We start from the raw sequence: 24,742 nt of genomic DNA on the forward strand, positions 1-24,742 counted from the left end.
ATTTTTATGAAGTTAGAAAACCTCATGTGGATATGTAAAATATTAACTCACAAGATTTGCTTTTAACATAATTTTGAATACTTTGTACTTTGTTTGTTTTTTATTTATCGGTATCAAACACGAAACCAATTCAATGCTTGTACATAATAAACGTGGTTTGAATAAAAACAAAAGTTCACACAAAACATGATTTCAATTACCTCCGAATCGCGTTCACTTTATTTTGATAAAGAAAAAAGTAACATTTTCATTTGCTTTTGAATAATCACGATATACTCCGGAGATAGCGGCACATTTCCCTCGAAATTGAAAACCAATCGAACTCTGACGGAAAATAAAACGATATTAAACGTTGTTCATCCCCAAGAGAAATAACGTGTTAGGAAATTACTTTGGACGATATTATTCAAGAGGCATGTGTGGCTAGAAGATAGATGGATCGTCTTAATTGTATTTTAAACTTTAAAGTTAAAATTGGATATTTAAGAAGAAAAATAAACTATTTTTAAAATTTAAGTAACATTTTTATTATGTTTTTACGAGAGTCTAACGGAAACTATTAGAGAACTGTTAATGACCCATTTTCCTGGCTCTCAACAAATACAAGAAGATGAACCGCAAAGTGTGCAGCTGGCAGAGGCTCCAAGGGGCCTCAACAGATCCAGCAGGCAACTAGCGGAAAAAATCTTTACACAAAATAAAATCGAATGGGCCGTTAAAAGCTTTAAACCTTTTAAATCCCCTAGTAAGGACGGAATATTTCCTGCTTTACTTCAAAAAGGCTTCATGCAAATACAGCCGCAACTACAGCGGCTTTTCATAGCAAGCCTGGTGTTAGGTCACATCCCAAAAACTTGGAGGGACGCAAAGGTGGTATTTATAACAAAGGCGGGGAAACGTCCGACAGACGAAGCGAAGTCTTATCGTCCTATATGCCTGACCTCCTTTCTCCTAAAAACAATGGAGAAACTAGTAGATTACTACATAAGAAGCGAAACATTAGCGAGGAAACCACTTCACAAACATCAGTTTGCCTACCAAACTGGCAAATCCACTATAAATGCTCTGAATTCGCTAGTCGAAAGAATTGAAAAGACAATAGTGGCAAAAGAAATAGCTCTTTGCGCTTTCATTGACATAGAGGGAGCATTCGATAATACCTCTTTTGAATCCATAAAAAGAGCACTAGTAAAGAGGAGCATTGAAGTCTCACTAATACAATGGATTCAGTCAATGCTAAAAACGAGAATCATCACTGCTAGTATTGGAGGAGAATCTGTGACTGTGACAGCGGTAAAGGGGTGCCCTCAAGGGGGAGTATTATCGCCTCTGCTATGGTCTTTGGTTGTGGATGACCTTCTCACTAAGTTGCATGATTCTGGTTTTATAACCCAAGGTTACGCAGATGACCTAGTTGTTACAATTAGAGGCAAGCATGACCAGACTATATCTAGTCTTATGCAAACTGCTCTTAACGAAATTAAAAGTTGGTGCTCGAAAGAGGGCTTAAATGTCAACCCCAGTAAAACGACTTTGATACCTTTCACAAGGAGACGTAAATACAATTTACATGCTCCAACTATGAATGGCATCACATTAGACTATTCCAAGGAAGTAAAATATCTGGGGGTAACCCTAGATCAAAAACTCACCTGGAATAGTCATATTGAAAAAATTTTATCCAGAGCTTTGGTGGCAAGTTGGACCTGCCGCAAGACATTTGGAAAAACTTGGGGCCTACAACCGAAAATGACTCTCTGGTCATATAAAACAATAATTAGGCCCATGGTCACATACGCATCATTCGTATGGTGGCCAAAAACACAACAAACAACAGCTAACGCCAAGCTTCAAAAAGTGCAGTGGCTAGCTTGTCTGGGAATCACAGGGGCAATGTCAACATGTCCCACTGCAGCTCTAGAGGCGATGCTGAACCTTCCTCCCTTGCAGTTCTGCATAAGGAGGGAGGCAGTAACTACCGCCTTAAAACTGCGACAGACACAAATAATGAAACCTGGAGATCTAGTTGGCCACCTGAAAATCTTAGAAGAAATTCCATTGGATTCTAAGGACATGCCGACAGATGTTATGCCAGTCAAATTCGACTTTGAAACACCCTTTGAAGTGGTCATAAAAAACCACCAAACGGGTGAAGAAATTGAACCAAAAGTGGAAGAAGGTTCACTCGTATGGTATACGGATGGATCTAAGATAGATGAAAGGGCAGGAGTGGGAGTTACTGGGCCCAATTTCAGGCTATCTAAATCTCTTGGAAACGCCCCAACTATCTTCCAGGCAGAAATACATGCTATAGACATAAGTGCCCAAGAATGTCTCAACCGAGACACCCGTAGGGCAAGAGTCCTTATTTTATCAGACAGCCAAGCCGCCTTAAAGGCTCTAAAGTCATTTACATGTGAGTCGAAGTTGGTTTGGGACTAAACAATCTCTCAAGAAGCTGGCGGAACGCAACAATGTAACTGTGATGTGGGTGCCAGGTCACAAAGGAATTGCAGGAAATGAGGAAGCTGACAGTCTTGCAAAAGAAGGAGCTAATACCCCATTCCAGGGTCCGGAACCCTTCTGTGGACTATCGAAAAGCCACATCAGAGAGGAACTCCGTACCTGGGAACTCAATCAACTAAGATCATATTGGTCTAACACAACAGGACAAAGGCAAGCAAAAAGGCTCATAAAAGTGTCGCCTACTGCAACAAACCGCCTTCTCGAAATGAGTAAAAAAGATATCAAAATGGTCACTGGCCTTCTCACTGGTCACTGCCCTCTGAGATATGATCTCAAGAAGATGGGCAAATCAGATAGTGAGAACTGTCGTTTCTGTCACAATGAAAAAGAAACGGCAGAACATATACTATGCAACTGCGTAGCACTGTTCTGCAAAAGACTAAAATTCCTAGGAGAGGTCAGTCTGGCGTTCTCTGACATAGGAAACAAGTCACCTAGGAAGCTAATCAACTTCATCAGAAGTATTGGCATTTTAGAGTTTAACTAGATTAAGGTATGCACAAAAGATCTCTATAGGTCGAAGTGCGGTGAGGCCGCATGGCCTTAACGACCTCACATAATCTAATCTAATGTTTTTACGATACATATAGCTTATCTTAAATTAAAAATGAATACATTACACCACACGAAAATGAATTAAAATGAAAATTTATTGAAAAACACTATTTTATGGTCATTATATTTGCCTTTATCCAAAACCTAAATGTCATATCTATCTATAGCCCCGAGGACTGCAAACCTAAGGAGGAACGAGAGGTATTCTACGAACAATTGCAAACCATCCTGGATGAAATACTTCATGAAGAACCCTTAATTCTTATGGGTGACTTTATTGCACGAATCGGAAATGAAATAGTTCCAGAAGTAAAACAAAGATTTAATGAAAAACAATGTCAATTCAATTAGCTAATCACTGTGCTTTTAACGAACTGAGAATCGTTAATTCCTAAAGGAGGGTAGAACAAAAGATAAAGCTGAAACAAATAGATGACATCGAAGATATAAACGCGAGCTGGGAGAAAATTAAAAACAACATTGAAGAAGCAGCAACAGAAGCTCTAGGAAAACGCAAAGTCATACTGAACAAAAGAAACAATAACAATACACCATGGTTCAGAAAAGAAATAAAAGATAAATGTAAAGAGAAACGAGAGACCTACACGAAGTACCAAACATGAAATACTTCAGAATCCCGAGACACCTATAGAAGAATACGAAATTAAACAAAGCAGTTGGTAAGAAGAAAAAAAAAATAAACACTGGAAACAGTTTACAAAAAGGATGGAAAGCGACTTCTACGGTACATAAAAACAAATATGGAGATTCGTAAGAAACCAACGGAAAATAATAGCAGAATTGAAAGAATACAATAACATACCAGCAAACGAATAAAAAAAGATACCTGACGAAACTGTTTGAAGGAAAGGAAAATAATAATCAACACAATAACGTACCTGAATTAAGACACGAAAAAGAAATCAGTTTTCAGGAAGTAGAGATAGCCATAAATTCGGTCAAAAATAGAAAGTCACCAGGACCAGACGAAATAACCAACGAGCTTCTAAACACGGAGGAGAAAGTATAACCCTAGAGATGACAAAACTTATAGAAAAACTAATATTGAGTGCAAAATACCAGACGAATGGAGAAACAGTATAACGATACCAATGTTCAAGAAAGGAGATAAAAAAAGACTCCAATAATTATAGAGGTATAAATCTATTAAACACCCCACTTAAGCTTATCACAAAAGTCACAACTAACAAAATTAATAAATTAACAACTTTATGAGATGAACAAGAAGGATTCAGATCCGAAAGATCACAGAAAAGACCATCGAGTACAATAAACCAGTATATCTATATTTTATAGACCTGACAAAGGCTTTCAAATGCATCCAAGTTGAAGACGTCTTACACCTGCTGTATAAAAGAAACATACCAATTAATTTTATACAAACCATCGAAAACATCTTCTTTCATAATCGAATGCAGGCAAAGATAAATAAAAAACTAACACACTATATACCAGTACAAAGCGGAATCAGTCAGGGTAAATCGATAAGCCCACTTCTCTTTAATATAATAATGGACGAAATAATACAAGTAGTACTTACATAAAGGTCATGGTAACAGAATGTGGATCAAAGAAATCCAAATATTATATTATGCAGACGACGCCGCATTAATCGCCGAGATAGAAGTTTTGCTCCAAAGATTAACACACATCTTCAATACAACAGCCAAGAAATACAATATGATAATATCAGCAGAAAAAACCAAATGTCTATATACCCACCACGATGTAAAATCGAAGTTGATTGGAAAATAATAAAGCTGGAAACAAGGTTTAGATATATGGGAATAGATAAACTAGTTACGAAGATGTTGAACAAGAAGTACGACAACAAAGCTTAAAAGCAAGTAAAGCGGTGGGATCTCTTCATGATACAATCTGGAAAAACAAACACCTAAGACAAGACCCAAAAACAAGAATCTATAAAGCAATAATTAGACCTATATTAACATAGACGGCGGAGACAAGACCTGACATATCTACAACGAGACGACTACTAGAAACAACAGAATTGAAAATACTCTGACGAATATCAGAGAAAAGTCTGTTGGATAGGGAGAGAAGCGAAAATATAAAAAGAGCATGCAATATAGAAGACATAAATAAATGGATGACAAAACGGAAACGGGAGTGAAACGAACGCATTAGTAGAGTGACATAGGATAGGATCGTACGAATAGCACGAGATAAGTCACCAAATGGACGAAGAAGTATTGGCAGACCAAGAAAAAGATGGTGCGATAATATAAACAATTTAGGAGGGTAATATTGAAGAAGAAACAGGCTTTAAAGCCTACATACAAAAAGGAAGAAGAAGAAGCCTTTATCCATAAGTGGGTATCTTAAGTCATAATTAAATTTCAATCATTATTTGCTTCTGTCTTGCCATAGTGTCTCTCGTCAGGTTTATTGGAATTTTCTTCCTCTACTCCTTTATGGAACTTCACGGAGCCATCGAGTGCAAAACGATGAACGTCAGGAGGAAATAATGCCTAAAGTTGTTCGTAACACGAATCCAAAGTGACAGGAACCCATATATTGTAATTATGGCGACATAGGTCACATTCGCCGTAATTGCAAGAAAATATTACAAAAGTCGGAAAAGGAGAACGGGTCAACACCAAGAGGTAACTGCCGACCTCGAGAAAAAAGCCCCTATAGTAGCTGTTAACATTAAGTCCTCTGGTGGAATTCATAGCTTGTACATCAAGGATCATATCAATAATAATCAATAATAAATGTAGATCGTTTTTGGTAGACACAGGTGCAGGAAGAGCTATTACACGTCAAGAAGCAGTACAGGCCCATTTTAGATTATTGCCTGCAACAGTAAAGCGAACAGTATATAACTGTAAGCTAATTACGAGGCATGTTTTTTAAGTAAGTACCGTTTTGCGATTCCGCCGCCGCAGCGCTACGGACGCCATTACAGTCTGATTCTTCATTGTATACTTGTTTACTCCAGTGTTTAAGATGCCTACAACAATCGTGAGTCACGCTGATTGTGAAGTACGGACTGTTATACGAGTTTTTAGTACTAAAGGCGTAAAACTGATCGATATTCATCGTGAGATCGTTGAAGTTTAAGGACAAAACATTATGAGTGATGGAATGGTAAGGAAATGGGTGAGAGCATTTAAAGATGGCCGCACAAATGTGCATGATGAAGAACGAAGTGGGCGTCCTTCGGTCGTCAATGAAAATTTGGTGCAGAAAGTGGACGAGAGGTGAGAGAAAACAGACGCTTTACAATTTCATCATTGTCCGACTGCTTTCCTCAGTATTCTCGTAGTGTTTTGTATCGCATTGTTACCAAGAACTTGAATTACCGGAAATTGTGTTCACGTTGGGTTACAAAAATGTTGACGGATTTGCACAAAACCCAACGTTTAGGCAGTGCATTGACTTTCCTTGAGCGGTACCACAATGAAGGTTAAGATTTTTTAGACCAAATTGTTACTGGTGACGAAACGTGGGTGGCCTACGTCACATCAGAATCGAAACAACAATCCATGGAATGGCGACATTCATCATCACCCAAAAGAGTGAAGTTTCAGCAAACAATTTCTGCCCGGGAAATCATGTGCACAGTTTTTGGTACAGAAAAGGAGTATTGCTAGTGGAGTCTCTGCCTCGTAATGAGACAATCAATGCAGCGGCTTATTGTGAGACATTGAAAAATCTGCGTCGTGCAATCCAGAACAAAAGACGTGGCAAGTTGAGTAAGTGTATCGTTTTGCTGCATGACAATGCCCGTCCACATGTGTCTAATCAGACCAAAGATCTCATCAAATCATTTAAATGGGAAACTCTAGATCATCCTCCATACAGCCCTGATCTGGTGCCCAGCGACTACCATTTGTTTCAGCACTTAAAGAAACACCTGGGCGGTCAGCATCTTCAAGACGATAACGAAGTCAAAACATTTGTGATGCAGTGGTTAACAAGTCAGGCGGCAGAATTTTATTAGGAGGGTATTCAAAAACTGGTGCCACGTTATGACAAGTGCCTCAATATTCACGGAAATTATGTAGACAAGTAGATTAAGGTACAGACTTTCATGTAAAAACAAAATTATTGCCATATGTTTTTACGTCTTTTTTTAATTCCAAAACGGTACTTACTTAAAAAAACACGCCTCGTAATACGTATGGTGAATTTTATATGTCTAACACATCTAAATACCAAGTAATACCTGTAAAGATTTCCAACAAGTTTATATTGGGGATGGACGAGTTCATATTGAGGAAGTTATACAAATGGTTTAAAACAAAGGTAACAAGATTAATAAAAATTTCTTAGGGAATTATAATGATAATTTGCTTTGAAAATCTTAATTAAAGAGTTGTTGTAGATACATCTACAAAGCGAAGCTTACTAAGAAAAGTTGGAGCTTTATTGAATGATAAAAATTTCTCGATTTTAATAGTCAAGATGTTTCCCTTTAAGATTCTTATGATAAAGCGTCTATACATAGAATATGTAAAATGGGGGTTACAAGTCAGCATGAAGAAAACAGAATATTTAGTTATCAATTCAGATGCAAGGTTTGAAGTGTTGATAGACGAGGACGTAGAAATTAAACAAGTGAAAAAATTTATATATTTAGGTGCACTTATTGATAAGAACGAATTGGGAGAAACCAAAATTAAATACCGAATGAATCAGGGACGTAAAATTCTAGGATATCTAAACTCCGTGCGAAGCACGGTGGCAGCTCAGTTAAATTAGAAATTAAAATTTTTGTCGGTGCCAGGATTCGAACCCGGGCCCTCCAGCTTGTTAAGCCAGTAACACAGCCACTGAGCTACGGCTGCCACGTCGTTCCTGTAACAGTCATGACTTTAATTGAAAATTGTTATTAAGTTAAGTAAAACAACTTTAATCGGACAGTGTGTTCCCGTGGCTTTAATTTGTTCTATGAATACCAATGAGAAATCCTTGAAATCGAAGTACCCAAGGGAGCTTTGTTGAGATGGTCATTAAAAGATGACAAGATCTCGATAATGAACAAATTAAAAAAAAAAAAAGTAAAGTCTATGCTGATGTTTTTGCTATCTATTAGACGGATAAGGATAACAAGGAAAGTAATGCATACAATTAATAAAGGAGACACTCAGCCAATCAGATAAGAATCTAAAAGATTCCCATTTGCGAAAATGGATGAAGCCAAAAATATTATTAAAGATATGAATAAACAAGGGGTAATTAATCCATCAAAGAGCCCATGGGTATCATCAGTAAAGAAGAAAAATGGTTCAACGCGTTTTATTAATGACTACCGCTAGTTTAGTGTGGAAAGTAAAAAAGGTAGTTATCCTTTGCAAAAAAAGATGATCAATTAGATACCCTCTTTGGTTCTCGTTTCTTCACATTTGATCTAAAAAGTGGATATTGGCAAGTAGGTATGAAGCCAGTTGATCGGGAGAAAACCTTATTCTCGATAGGATCAGAGCTTTGGCAGTTTAAAGTTGGATATTTCCTATATTTGTGCCTGGTTTATTTGAACGATGTAATTGTGCTTGGAAAATTCTTCAGTGACCATATCAAGAATCTGACAAAAGTCTTTCATAGATTGCGGGTAGCGAATTTGAAGTTAAGTTCTAAAAAATGTCACATGTTTTAACGAACATATTGTACTTGGATCATATCGTACAAATGCAGTGATTGTGTACCAGCAGATACTCAAAAATTAAAGCAATTATGGATCGGCCAGTACCAACAGGTCAAAATGAGATTTAAAGTTTCCTTGGTCTATGTACATATGACCAACGACCAAGTTTTAATAACTTTTAGTCAAATTATGCAGTAAGAAAAATTTAAGATTCGACGTGACGACTGAAGTTCAGAAGGATTTTTTTAGTGTTCCGGAAAACATCTCCATAGATTACTGTTTTGCCACGACTTTGGAATGAATAAAGAAATCTCGTCCTTCTTTAACAGAAATTCGATGACTGGATAAGTTAAAAAATCAGCAGTATAAAGTTTGAAGAGTGGTACAATTAGAAGATGGTCCTCGATCTTTGTTGTATATGGTGATTAGGAATACAAACAGAGCAAGTTACGAGGACATATGGCGTGCCCTAACTAATTTGAAGAAAATTGTGTGCAATTATGACATAAAACATTTGACTTTATCAAAGATAGGCCATACACTATAAAATCTGGATTGAAAGATTCCGAAAACCGTCGTAGGAATTACTATGTGTTGCATTAACCAGAAGAAATCGTGTCCCTCAAAGACAGTAGACTTATTTCTTCTCAAGGGGTCTTTGCAGAGCTGGGGACTCCTGTAGATTCCGTCGTCCTAGGTATTCATATAGAGTTGCCGATCGACACGTTCAGATCTAATAGTATTATGTGTCACAATTAAGTAGAAGCATAGCAGAGTACTGGGAGTTTAAAGATAATATCTAAATAATATTAAGATAAATAGACATTTTAAATAAATGGGATTCCTATTCGAAAAGCCAACGAGTCAACACCTCGGCTTCTTCAAATAGTATTTCTTATAAAAAAACTTGTCAGTTAATGTGTTTTGTTATCAAGTAATTATTGAAAGTGAAAAGTTTTTTGTGAAGCAACTTGGTATGTAAACTTTATAATTGATACAAACACACTAATAGGCCAGGCATTGCGCCTGATTTTCATTAAATATATTGGCATCCAGAATATTTAGAAATGCTTCTTCAACCCACCGCTCCAAGCTACGCAGCTGTTACCACATCAAAAACAACAAAACCTACACCGTCGACCACATCATATCCTAGCAGAAAGCAAGCGATAGTATTAAATGCTCTTCCGGATACAGCTCTCTTCGATTACATTAAGGCGATCGGTGAAATCGTAACACCAAAGCGTATTACCCACGCTTCCCGCATATCTAACCAACGCATTTGCATCTTTTTTGCTTCTATTTCTGACGTCGATATTCTTCTTAAAAACAATCCCACCGTTTCCGTTAAAAATAAAATCGTCCACATCCTCAGACTCATTTCCCCAACTAAAAGATTGTGAATATCTAATGTATGTCCATCGATTCCAAATTAACTTATCGAGCAGGCATTAAAAACCGAACTTGGTCTGCAACTAGCCTCACCTGTATCTCAGATTCGTACAGGCTCACCCGATGAAGATTATTCCCATATATTAAGTTTTCGACGGTCTATCTACGTAATACCAGATAAAGAAAATTTCGAAATACAAACCTCCGTATTAATACATTTTGAAAACACTTCCTTCCGAATTTTCGTTACATCAGACAAACTAGAATGTTTTCTTTGCCAAAAAGCCGGACATACGGCTAAAACCTGCCAAAACCCACCGGATACCACTACCCACCCCCGTTTCGCCCAAGTACCTAATGAATCCACCAACAATAGCCCCACCGCACCTTCCGGCATCTCTCACACTTCTGCCCTAAATTCTGCCTCCAACAATTTATCCAACATTACACCTCTACCTTTAGATCAACCTCAACCTACACCTCCTACTATTGCCCTCCTGAAAAGAGCCCATTCAACTGACTCAAGCCTCGATTCTCCCCCTGTAATTGCCATTTCAGATCCTACTACTCACACTCCAATAGATCCACATTCCCTCGATGACAACTCCTTCCGGGCCCCCAAATCAGCCCCTAAAACAAATCGAAAACCAAAGATACAAAACCATCACCCACTATCAGTCCGTCTGCCCGCTTAATCATAGAAAATCTTATAGCAGCAAACCCATCATCCTTTTCCATTAATTCGCTACAACTAATTGCTTTCTTGGAAAATTCTTTCGACTGCCATGACCCCTTAGCTGAAGCATACCAATTTACTACTAACATTAACGCCCTTCTTGATGGCCTCAAACAAATCTACCATAATATCTCTGATAGATCACTTAAAAATTATATAACTCGCCTACAAAAAAAAATTAAGGCTACGATGAATCTAAATGATGTTATTGACACTGTTAGTCTTGCATTTGTGAGCTTTAATTACAGTGACCCATCCTTAGACAAAACCGACCTGCCTTAATTTACAACTTTTATATTCACTATAATTCAATGGAATTGCGACGGATATTATTCGCGCTTAGAACGTCTGCAGCTACTGATATCTCTCCACCACCCCACCTTCATTTGCTTACAGGAAACTGCCTTCACGTCAACTAATCTCCATACACTGAAAGATTTTGAAGGGTATCATTACATCAGATCTGTCTGCTCCAGAGCTAGTGGAGGTGCATCTATATTTGCTTCTAAAGACCATTACTCCACTCTTCTTCCTCTGACTACCAATCTCGAAGCCGTCGCCATCACTACTTACTGCCCTAACAAACTTACAATATGCTCTATATACATCCCTCCTGACTACATTCTAAAGGAAGAAGAACTTCTTGATTTAGTATACCAACTTCCCCAACCCTATATAATTGTAGGAGACTTCAACGCCCACAACACTATGTGGGGCTCCTCGCGTACATTTGGACGTGGTAAAGTTGTTGAAAATATTCTTGATTGCACTAGCTCATGTGTCCTTAATACGGGATCATACACCCACTTTAACATTGCTTCAGGTGCTTTTTCTGCCATCGATCTAAGCATATGTGATCCCAAATCGGCCCCCAAATTATCCTGGCAAACAGCGGACGACCTTCACGACAGCAACCATTTCCCTATAATTATACGTGACACTCCTCCTTTCTTATGCTGCCTCTACTTCAGCTAACCTTTCTAATCCAGTACACACACTGCTGACATTACCCAACTATACTAGTACTCACCCTCCTGCTACACGCATACACACTATCGCCCTCTTACTTCCAACTTTAATATCACACATATAAATTTATTCCTAACTAACCCTCTCCCGATCCCGCAGAATTCTCCTTGGACCAAAACTTTACCGAAATTTAATGTGTCACTTACAAAGTTTAGTAAGGCAAAAACCAACCAGGATTTGATTAGGAAATCCTTATTAGAAATTCTTAATTTTAAGAAATTCGATCGGGTACTTTACACTGACGCATCAAAGAGCGAAACGGGGGTTGGTTATGCGGTTACCACTACGGAAACAGTCGTTAGTTCATGTCAAATACCTGCCACATGCAGCGTTCACACTGGTGAACTGTATGCTATTTACCAAGCCTTCAAACTCTGTACAGCACCCAATCAACATATTGACATATTGCCATCTGTACAGACAGACTCCCTTGCCTCTATCCAGTCCATCAATAATCTATTTACTAATCACCCTCTTGTAGAAAAAATCCATGATATTTACCAAAATCTTATCATCCACGACATCCATATCACTATCATATGGATTCCCTCCCACATCGGGATTATGGGTAACGACAACGCCGATCGCTTTGCCAAAGAAGCTGCTGTATCCAATTGTACACCACGTAATATACAAATTACCAGTGACCTAAAAACTAGTATAAAGAAACTCGTACGAAATTACTGGCAGAATCATTGGAACCAATACACTATATTTTTACACCAAATAGATCAGACGATTGATTGAGCGGTTCGTTATCCCTGGTATAACTAGAAATGAGATGGTTGTTGCTAGAAGATTGCGTATCGGTCACACCAGATTTACACATGGTTACCTAATGAATTCTACACCTAAGCCAATCTGTCACTATTGCCAATCTCCACTAAGCGTTCTACACATCCTTGTGGACTGCCCTCATTACAACAAACGACGACAAGAACTGGACATGAAGGGCGACATTACAGATATATTATCGAACCAGAGCCAAGTCATCACAGCTATTCAGTTCCTGAAGCTAGAAAACTTATTAAATAATATATAACTATAGTATATAATATGTAATTGTACCTTTATAATTGTATCCACGGTGCCTCGTGCTAATGGCCGAAGCTGTCACAAGCACGTTAAATTTAATAAAAAGTAAATAAATATTTAAACCCACTCGTTTTATTTAAAATCGTTATAATACAAATGCCTTCAGTTTTAACTTTAAGTTATAAATATCGTTTTGTTTAAAAAGAAATATCAATAAAAAACATTTAAATTTCTTTTCTTGTCTAATTATAATTTTTCTCCAGGGCTCGTTTTGAAAAAGATTACGTGCAAAATATATTTTTTAATTAATACATTTCAAAACATCCATCTTTAATTAGTAAGCATGAGTAGACGGTTTCTTAATTTAACTTTATCTTATTACCTGTAAAACCAAAGTTTGGTTACTAACTATAACGCCTCCAGTTGTATTGCTTAAAAGTCTTTCGCCGTCACGCAACCACCATACTCGGTATACCTGAAATTAAATAGAAAATTTATCAGTAAAATACTTTCCAACAGCGAAAACCGCAAAGAGTTAGAAAAGAGTTTAGTAGTTTAATAGAGAAATTTGTTACAGGTTATGAATAATACTAAAACTTTAAAAAGAAACATTTTTAGAAAGATAATTTAAAAAATTTCGAGTTTAAAAAGAGTAAGTTAGTAATATATTGGTATTGAGACTTGATATGACTTGATATGAGTGGTATGAGGAATATTTTAATTTCAGTTACAATGTTTTTCAATCGTGCCTCAACTGGTTCCAAATAATTTTTCAACAAAATCAGCTTTATTCTAGTATAAGGAATAATAATCGTATCAAACGTTAACCCTGGAAGCTCACTTTTTGGTATGAGATAGCCATCCAGACATTTAGCTAAATATAGTATGCACAGGAACTCAAACCGCATTTCTGCAAGAACTAAAAATATATAAGCTCATGATTACTGCTCTTCAGGAGATAAGATGGCTGGAAGAAGGTGTCAGGGACATTAAAACGCACCCAATTCTATATAATGGGAACGAACAAGGAAGTAAAGAATGTGGAGTTGCATTTGTGGTGGATAATGATTTTAAGTCAAAAATCATAGTCTTCCAAGCAGTCAGTGAAAGGATATGCAAGTTAAAAATTTACACCCACTTCTTCATCCTAACAATGAGAAAAATTCACTGCCCAACAGAAGAACAAGAACAACATACAAAGGAAATCTTCTACCAACAGCTGGAGATAGTATATGACGATGCGCCCAAAAATGTTATCAAGATTATAATAGGTGATATGATTGATAAAATAGGCAAGTGGTCGCAGTTATATGGCACAACAGGAAAACACCGACTGCACAATGAAACAATCGAGAATGGGGAGTTTTTGCCACCAGTAAAAACATGGTTAAAGTGTTCCAAATGCTTCCCACATAAAGACATACACAAAATGACATGGATTTCAACAAATGGAACCACAACTAATTAAATTGACCATGTGCTGATAAACAAGAGAGCAGCCAGTAGTATCTCAGTTGTGAGAATACGTCGAGGAGCATGCTATGGATCAGACCATCTTTTACTCCAAACCAAATTTAGAAGCATCAGTTAACAAAGAAGGAAACGAAAGACAATAAAGAACAAACAAACTGTACCTGGAAAAGCTGAAGATTCCGCAATGTAAAGAGAAGTTCGAAGAAAAAGTCGCAAATGTTAGAACTGCACTCCTTAGAAGGCAAATGGAATCATATCAAAACAGCAGTACTGACAACGGCAGCGTCCCCCATGGGAAAAAAGAAAAAGGTGAGAAGAGCAGCATGATTCGATGACGAGTGCAGACAAGCAATAGAAGAAAGAAATCAAGCACACAAAATGTATATAACAAGAAGAACACGGGAAAGACGAACATCATTTGAAGTCGCAATATGGAAAGCTGACAAGATATGTAGAAATAAAAAAGAGCCTATAAAAATGAACAAATAAAAAAATGGAAGAAAACTTCAAAAACAACGAAATTAGAGGGCTTACGAATACCTAAAAAAGGGTCATAATGCAGTTTATTATTTTTATTGGGAATAAGGCACAATGTGACTTTAAAATAAGCTTATTTTGATGTTTAGATTTTCAATTCGGAAATCATACTTAAAAAGCAAAACATTAATAAATAATATTTATATAAAGTGATTCCCGAAATTGAAATCAAAATGTTAAATTAAACTTATTGTAAAGTAAAATTGTGGCATATTTCCAATAAGAAACAGTAAGCTGCTATTTAAATCAATTAGCCCAAATTTGATTATCTTAGAACATTGTTCAAATGCTAAAAAGACAACAGGTCAAATAAAACCAATAAGTTTGGCAACGTTGAAATTCCCCTCTTTATTATTTCCACTAATGCATTTTCGATGATATAAAGGTCCGCCCTTTATACCTCTCTCTACTTAAACAGGTGTTTCTCACTCCATCTTACGTAAGGTCCATACTGATATTACCCAGGCTGTATGTGACTTTACGTTTTAAAGCTACCCAGTCACTCTCCACCATCTTGAAATTGCTCCAATTTCAAAACTCTGCAAACGACGGAGAACTTATCAATTCTCGATACTTAACCTACATTCTCACAAAGCACGGTGTGATTTAGCGTCTTGCTGAATTTGTACTGCTTCGTTAAACCTTAGACAAGGAAAGAGAGGGGACGCGTAAACGTATAGAATTGACTGAAGCCCAAATTGGCACCAACCGGTACCAAAAAAGTTGCCAGGTCATATTTTATTTCTTCAGTAGATTGAGAATAATGGATATATATATATATATATATATATATACATCTAGCGGTTAATGTAAGCTCCGTTCTAAAACGGTATTATACTAACTCCAGTAGAATATACACCGTGTATTTTATTATCTGAGTAGCGCTTTATGTAGACTCCGACCAACACGTAGGATTAAGTGGACTCCACAAAAGGATAAACCATTTGTGGGATCCGTATTTACGATATTGCATATACTTCTAAACTCCTGCGATGTTGCCAATAATTGTATTAGTAGTAGATTTTCAAATTTTACAGCAGGTACATTCTGGAACTGGAAATTTATTTAAATATCCATTAATTTAATCATGGAGGAATTTGAGGACTATTTGGCTAATTTATGTAGTTAAATATAAATTGTTAACCGACATATACCTTTATTTTACTTTTTAGTTTTAATAAACAAGGCGGTAATTTATATTACTTGTTTTATATATTTTTAAACATAAGAAAGTGTCTATTATAAACGTGGAAAAGTTAAGTTTCCATTTTTATTAATTAGTATTTTTTATTAAAAGGCATTGTCACTAAAACATTTAGTTCATAAATGTACGTACATCGGATAGAGTAATCGTGTAACAGTTTATGAAAGTAGAAGCCCCTTTGGTAGGACTATAATGCTTGTTTTCCTATTAATATAATTAAAGAAAACTCAAACAATAGGAAGATCTTTGTAATTTTTGGATTCCTGCAGTTTAAGACATGCAATGTTTGTTTTATAGCGTAGTTGAATTTAAACTACAATAATTTATAAATCTATCTTTAATAACATACTTTTTTACTGCCTAATTTCAATAGATATGTCGATTTTTAATTAAAATATTTAATGCATTAAAGTCGCGTAGAGATTTTCACTAAACATTTAATTTTAAAGCTATTATTCTAATAGTCCAAAAAAAAGTATAAAAGTCTAGGGAATTCAATATCCCACTATGGATTTGTTTTATAGATTATCGTAAAGCGTTCGACAGAGTCAAATGGATACACTTATGACTGATACTAAAAGAATTAGGTGTACAACAACACCTAATTTTGCTTATAACTGAACTGTACGAACACACTACTGGACCATTTAAACTAACATTAAAAGAAGATTGAAAATCAAAACGAAATATAAGTATCTGGGAAAAATTTCTCAAACGATGTTAATATTAAAAGGGACTTTAAAGAGCATCTGATAAAGCATGCTAACCCTTAAGGCGACTAAACCACACAAAATGGTTATTTGAGAAAAATTATAGCTCGTTCCAGAAAGAATTGTAAATATAAACATTATTGTAGATTAAGAAGAAACGCTGAAGAAAAAAACAGTAGCGGTTAGCCTAAATAAAGAAAGGCAAAAAGAAGATGTAATTTGATGTTTTGAAAAAATCTGATCCGAAAACTGTATGAAAAACATCTCATAGTATAGACATAGAGCGCGGCGGTGCCTCTGCCGTTTGGCGGCCTATATCGGAAACTTTTACTACCATTTGACTATTTGTGTACAATTTTGTGTATGGTTAAGTGACACACCACAAAAAGTGTTTTTATTTTCTCTTTTGTTCAACAATTAAAATGTATTGCTATACTTCTAGATGTTCCAATACAATAAAGGATAATAAACATAAAGCACAGGGTAAAATTTTTTATTATTTTCTATGCGCTAGTTATTATAAACACATAAGCTATACTACAATTAAAAACTATGACCACTATGAAAAATATACGGTAGACTAGGACTACATTTGTGCTTTAGAACTATAGTAAGAACAAGATAAAAATCTAAATTCCTTCATAATTATATTAACGAGAAGTTTATAAAACTTTTGTTCGTTATCAGTAAGAGAAAGCGCATTTCAGAATATATTATGAAAAATGTTGTTGATATTACAATATCAGATGATAGGAATACAAAAATAAAAAACAACTTACCTTTTCAAAACAACAATCAATCACTTCATTTTATCACGAAAAATTTAAAAATTGCAATGTAATTGAACCCATTTTGCGAGCTATAGTTACATTGATACTTATGTGGCAATTAGCTGTAAAGTCATTAGTCTTTCGCGTCGTATCATATTTTCCTAATATTTTTGTAGGCAAGCGGTTTAGTTTGTGTAATATAATATCCCCAATTCGTCTCATAATATTTAGTTTTCAAAACAGCTGTTAATAATTCGTTCACATTTTTTAAAGCTCTTTGCAATACATTTGAAAATAAGTCGACAGTAAGTTCTGCCATGGTATTTCATAGTTTTATTCTTATGATTATATCAGTGTTTGTTTAAAATCTATAAATAACTAATTTAATGTTTTTTTTTGTATTCCCAACATTTCTAATTAACTGCCTAATAGTCAATAATTGATTATTCACTCAATCGTTCCAGGTGTATTAGAAAAAATATTGTATATCCTAATAATTAATAGATATATAGCTTATATATAGCTTATATCGCTATAGTTTGTGCAGTACATTTTATTATCCCTTTTGTGTATGGTATGCTTTTCAGCAAGTTGGTACTTGCTCTTACTTCTAAATTGACAGATCAGCTGTTTAACTGCCTGTACTGAACTTTCTTCTTCATTTTGCAAATATATATAAAAATTAATAAAACTCTGACATACCGTTAATTAAAATATTGGATACCCTATACTATTCAATCAACGGAAATACTAAGATCACACGGGGAGAATCTGTCCCTATCTAATTAGCCCTTTTCGGTCCATCTTTGGACATAGGCCTTCCCAATCCTTTTCCATTCTTCTCTGTCTGTCGGTATAGTCATCCACCTAGAGCCCACGTGCTTCTTGATATCATCTGCCCATCTCATTTGGGGCCTTCCTCTGCTTCGTTTATATTCCCACGGTCTCCAACTTATAAGAATTTTGTTCCATCGGTCTTCTTTTTGTCTTATATTGTGCCCGGCAAATCTCCATTTCAATTTTGCAACTTCTTGTCTAACATCCCTCACTTTTGTTTTCTCTCTTATATACTCGTTTCTCTTTTTATCCATTAGTCTTATGTGCAACATTTGTCTTTCCATTGCTCTTCGGGTTTTTATGGTTATGTCCATGTTTGCTTTTGTAAATGTCCACGTTTGAGAACCATAAGTTAGAACAGGGAGTACGCATTGATTGTATACTTTAGTCTTAAGATGCTATGGATATCTTTTGTTTTTAAGAATGTAGCTTAGTTTGCCAAATGCCGCCCATGCCAGTCTAACTCGTCTTTTTATCTCTGCTGTTTGGTTTTCTTTGTTACGTTTTATAGTTTGACCCAGATATATATAATCCTGAACTTGTTCTACTTCATCTTGTCCGATCCTCATTGTGATGTTTTCATCTGTATTTGTTATAATTTTGGTCTTGCTGTAATTCATAAAAAGGCCTATTTTTCCAGCTTCTACGTCCAGTTCTTTCATCATTTCAAATAATTCTTCTCATTTATCTGTTATCAATGCGATGTCATCAGCGTATATTAGATGGTTCAAGCGTTGTCCACAAATTTTTATACCTTTTTCTTCCCATTCTAATCTTTTAAAAATATCTTCCAGAGCCTGATTGAAAAGTTTCGGTGATATTGTGTCTCACGCCTCTATTTATTTGTATTGATTTTGTTTATTCATATCCTTTAATTGTTGTTTTGGCTTCCTTATCTGTGGTCAATTCTGCTGTTAATCAAAGAACTTTTCACTGCCCAATGTTCGACACTGTCGAAAGCCTTTTCGAAATCTATGAACGCTATATATAGAGGAATATGGTATTCATTTGCTCGTTCTATAAGTATTTTCATACTTAGTAAATGGTCACTTTTGCTGAATCCCTTTCTAAAACCAGCTTGTTGGGTATCCATCGAATTTTGTCGTCAATCTATTGGTTAAAATTTTTGTTGGGAGTTTATACATTACATTGAGGAGTGTTATGAGACGGTAGTTTTTTATGTCTGCTTTATCCCCTTTCTTGTGTAGGATAATGGTTACGGATACCTTCCAGTTGTTTGGGATTCTTTTTTCTTTTAATATCTTGTTAAAAAGGGAATGTAGAGTGTTAATTACCACTTTTCCACCATATTTCAGCGTATCTGCAGTTATCCCATCTTTTCCAGGCGATTTGTTGTTTTTCATTTCTTTCAATGCCTTCTTTATTTCTGATTTGCTTATTTCTGGCTATAGCTCTGAGTTGACATTTTTTACTTTAGCCTTAAGTTGGTTTTTAATTGTTTCTGGTGGTTCCTTTTTTGTTTTGTATAGTTCTGAGTAGAAATGGTGGATAATATTTATAATGTCATCTTTAATGTTTGTTTCTAGTCCGTTTTCATCTTTTATTTTGTTTATTTCACACTTACCTAATTTCGGTCTTAAGCATTTCATATTTTTGTTGTTTTGTATTACCTTTTCTATTTTTATTTCTTGTTCTTTTCTCTTATTTTCTCTTATCATTCTGCTTATTGTTTTATTGATTTCTACATATTCTATAGCGTCCTTCTTTTATCCATAAGCTTCTTTGTTTCTGTTGATATATAGTTGTTCTTTTTTAGATCCTTTTTTGCTATTTCTTTTCCTGAAGTAATCATCGTTGCTGTAAGTATGTTGTCTGTTTCATCTATATCTTTGTCATCACTGTCTAATTTTTAAGTAAGTTGTTCTTTTAATAGGTCTTTGTATATCTCTTTATATTGCCCTAGTTTGTTTCTATCTACTAGATCCCAGTTTTTAATTATTTTTCTTTTCATTTCATAGTTACCGTCAATACTAAGTTTTGCTCTGACCAACCAGTGATCGCTACCTGTTGTGAATCTGTTAAGAACTGTTACATATTTAATGATATATCGTTCCGTGGACAGTATGTAGTCGATCTCATTTTTTGTGGATCCATTAGGGCTGATCCATGTCCACTTTCGTTGGGGCTTCTTTTTGTAAAAGGAGTTCATTGCGTATAGATGCTTTTCTTCTAGGTAGTTCATCAAAGTAGCACCTCTATCATTTCTCTGACCATACCCGAAATCTCCTATTTTAGTTTCTTCCTTGTTTAGTTTTCTACCCAGTTTGGCATTGAAATCTCGAATTACTAGTATAAGACGATTTTTATGTTCTTCCATAGCCTTTGATATATCTTCATAAAATAGTTCGATATCTTCGTCATCATAAGCTGTCATGGGGGCATATACCTGGATAATTTTAATTGATGTTCTTCTTATTTTAAGTATGACATAGGCTGTATTCGGGTTTCTTCTTTTCGTCGAGTTTCTGATAGGCCTATGATATCTCATTTTATGTTTGTTAATTCTTCTTCCAATTCATGTACTTTTTCATCCGTAGACATTGATCTAATATTGTATGTCCCTATTGACAGGTTGACGGATTTTTTTGATTTATGTTGTGTTCGTCTTAGTGGGTTTTTGTTTTTATCTATCAAAAGCGAATTATTGCGTCTCCCAGATACCGCGAGGCAGACCTTTGAGGTGTGGGATAATATTATGGGTTATTTCTGGTTTCATCATAATTTACACCGAAATTACTAACAAGAGAGTTCTCTTACTTCCACATGTTTAAATTGATATATAGTACCAACAGATGCTAGTTATATACCATCAGTACTAATAAAATGAAAACTATCAAATTAATGTCAATTTCATTGAATAATCAAAACAATCGAATATATATACCAAAACAACACAATAAAAGTAAAAGTAGAAGAAGAACTAACCGATCCTATTGAAGCTGGTAATGGGATAAGACAGGGAGATTTAATGAGTTCTCTATTGTTCAACCGGATTATGGATGAAATATTAAAAAAGTAAGAAATAAAAGAGGATACCAAATGGGAGAAAAACAAATTAAAATAATCTGCTATGCAGACGACGCAATACTATTCTTTCAAAGTGAAGATGATTTACAACGTATGCTACACCAATTTCATATAACCGCCAGAGAATTTAACATGTTAATTTCCTCAAAAGAGACAAAATGCATGGTTACAACAGCAAGTTTACTAATATGTTAATTGGAGTTTTAAGGTCAGATAATAGAACAAGTGATGGAGTTTTAATATCTAGGTATCATATTATCTAGCTACGGAAAACTCGAAACTTAAGTGGAAGATCCACTGAATAGAGCAAACAGAGCCGCAGGCTGTCTAAATGAAACAATATGAAGAAATAAAAATATCGGGAAAGAAACCAAAGGCAGAATTTACAAAACAGTTATCAGACCAATAATGACATACACAGCAGAAACAATACCTGACACATAGAGAACAAAAAGGATGTTAGAAACAACAGAGATAAAAACACTTAGAAAAATTGATGGTAAGACACTATGGGACAGAGCTAGAAGTACAGATATAAGATGTAGATACAAGGTGAAGAACATCAAGAACTGGTTAAGAAATAGAAGAGTAGAATGGAAAGATCATATAAGCCGAATGACAACAAATGGAGTAGTAGACATGGCAAGAGACGGTTACCCAATAGGAAGACGATCAGTAAGAAGACCACGAAAACCATGGAACGGCAACTTACTGGAGACACATTGAAAAACAGACAGAGTCATGTCTATATAAAAAGAAGAAGAAGAAGAAGAAAAAGATACACAGGATTGACAGGATAAACAATAAAATAGCTGCAAGAAAGAGAAAATGAATCAGTCATATTAATGTAGAATAGCAGAGGACAGAGTATTTGTCATAGCCTTAGACAAGTGTCCAATTGAAAAAAGACCACAGGTCGTTCAAAAAAGACGGAACTCTAGAAAGAAAATAGAATAGATTTAAAAAAAAAATAAAAGCATAAACATGTCTTTTCCTACTCTTATAATATTGAAAATACGCAAATAGAACCTTGAATTAAAATGTAACCTTTGATATCTGTGATAAATTCATCACCTGAACAATGGCGCCGATGTATGAAGTTGAAATTTTTTACACCTATTTTAACTGTTTATTTTTTTATTATCTATATATGAGTTACGAACGATATCACAAACCTATTTATTTACCACAAACAGGCTCTTTAATACCTTAAATTATTACTATACAAATCTGATTCGAAATATCGTCAAAAAGTAATACACGGCATGTAAAATTTAAATTTTCAATAAAAAGTAAAATATTAGGCATTACTTATGGGGTTCAAAGAACGAGCCTTTACGAAAATTTAAGTACTAAGAAGATCACCACAATCGGGCATACCCAGGGTAATGATTAAATAATTAATCGGCTAATTCTTCAGTCACCCCTTTAATATGATTTTGTTAAATTGGTCCTTTTTAGGACCAACTATTCTAATAACATATGTTTATAACTGTTAAGGGTATATCTAGAGATCAAGAAACTTTGCTTTACTTAAACTTATCAGACATATGCGCTAAACACGAATCTGACTTATTTATAGTGCAGGAAACACATATAGGGCCTAACGTAGGGTATTTGGTATAAAGCTTATCGCTGAAAACCACATTATAATTATAGACATGCTATCTCTGTCGGAAAAAAAGCAAAGAATAACTCAAAGTAAGAAAGGACAACACCAGTCAGCTTTCAGAGAACCTTTCAACGATGTTGAGCTTGGATCCACCATTTACATATTTAATGAAAAATAATACAACTACCGACATTGAGGATCTGAGCACAAAGCTTATTACGAAATCTAGACCAAAAACACCACAATGGCTTATCCGGATGATAAACAACTGTATTCAAATTATGGAAACACCCAAAATCTAGAGACAAGCCAAAGTTGTTACTTCGCTTAAACCTGGCAAAAACTCCAACGAACACAAAAACTATCGGCCAATATCTTTATTTTATCAGCTATTTAAAATACTTTTGCACAAGATCGTTAATATGATTTCACCGATATTTTAAGAAAATCTCAAATTAAAAGACAAAAGTGGCTATAGATAGGGAAGATCATGTACATTACAACTGCTAAATCTTACCCAACACATCAAAGACGGGTACGAAAAATATCGGGTATCAGGGGTGGTATTTTTCAATCTAAATGCCGCTTATGACACCTTAAATTACCAAATATTTTTCGAAAAACTATATGATATTCCCTTAGATAACAAACTCACTTATATTATTTGCGTATGCCTACACAAGAGAATATTTTTTGTATCACTCAATGTTAAGAATAGCAGATGAAGAACGGTCTCGCTTGGGGTAGCATAAAAGCACCTACACTGTATAACATTTACCCAAACGATCAACTTATACCAGTAGATAATAGGACTAATATTATAAAGACGATACACCTATTATTGCACAATAAAAATAAACTATGAATCAATTTTCAGCCAAAACCCCTGAAAAACTCATGTGCGCTCCTCAATTTCCCTAACATAGACGCTTTCACAAACTGAACATCCAATAATGTCATGAAATTGTTGAACTGTAGACTTCCTATAAATTTCTTGAAAATAGTTTGTATCCCACGGGATCAGTCACAGATCATTGTTTAAAACTAAAAGGTAAATTGAGGACCAGAAATAATATTCTTCGCAAGCTTGTCAGCTAAAAATGAGGCGTACGTCCTTCCGCCTTTAAAACATAGACGCTTGCACTATATGCTTCTGCTGCCGAATATACCTTGATAGACAAATTAACCATTCTTTCGTTTTGTGCACAACACTACTACCCATTTTAACACAAAAATATCTATTGCAGCACTTAACCATATTTATTTTGAGATAACCTTCTATCGAGATATAGTATACGCGATATCGAGTATACAAATAAGACCAGAACTAAAATAATAAAAAAGCTTTATACAAGATATCGCAGAAGAGTAGATGAAATAAAAGTAGTTTTTATTAATCGGGTGCTTACATAAAACGTACAAAGACATACTCACGTAAACAAAATACATTACGAAATTTCTGTAATAAAAAAAAACATCGAATTCGGCATTGAACTAATAAATTATATTAAATAAAAAAACAATATTTCTAAAAATGCAGAAAAAATAAAATTTTCTATGCAAGCGAACATTTCATTAAATAATAAGCCGAAATCCTTTTGTATCTATATACCTGTTTTTTAAAGAACCAGTTACCTTTTAGT

At 35.1% G+C, this 24,742-nt stretch overlaps 1 protein-coding gene across 1 annotated transcript in view; it reads right to left on the reverse strand.

The window, feature by feature from the left end:
- The window catches only part of LOC140442124 (nephrin-like), a 421,295-nt gene that overhangs the window by 236,996 nt on the left and 159,557 nt on the right, over positions 1-24,742 (reverse strand). Inside the window, exon 4 of the mRNA XM_072533202.1 lies at positions 13,291-13,383. Coding sequence (XP_072389303.1) covers positions 13,291-13,383 — 93 coding nt within the window. The remainder of the gene's footprint in view (positions 1-13,290; positions 13,384-24,742) is intronic.

Source organism: Diabrotica undecimpunctata, chromosome 5, assembly GCF_040954645.1.
Source record: "Diabrotica undecimpunctata isolate CICGRU chromosome 5, icDiaUnde3, whole genome shotgun sequence".
NCBI lineage: Eukaryota > Metazoa > Arthropoda > Insecta > Coleoptera > Chrysomelidae > Diabrotica > Diabrotica undecimpunctata.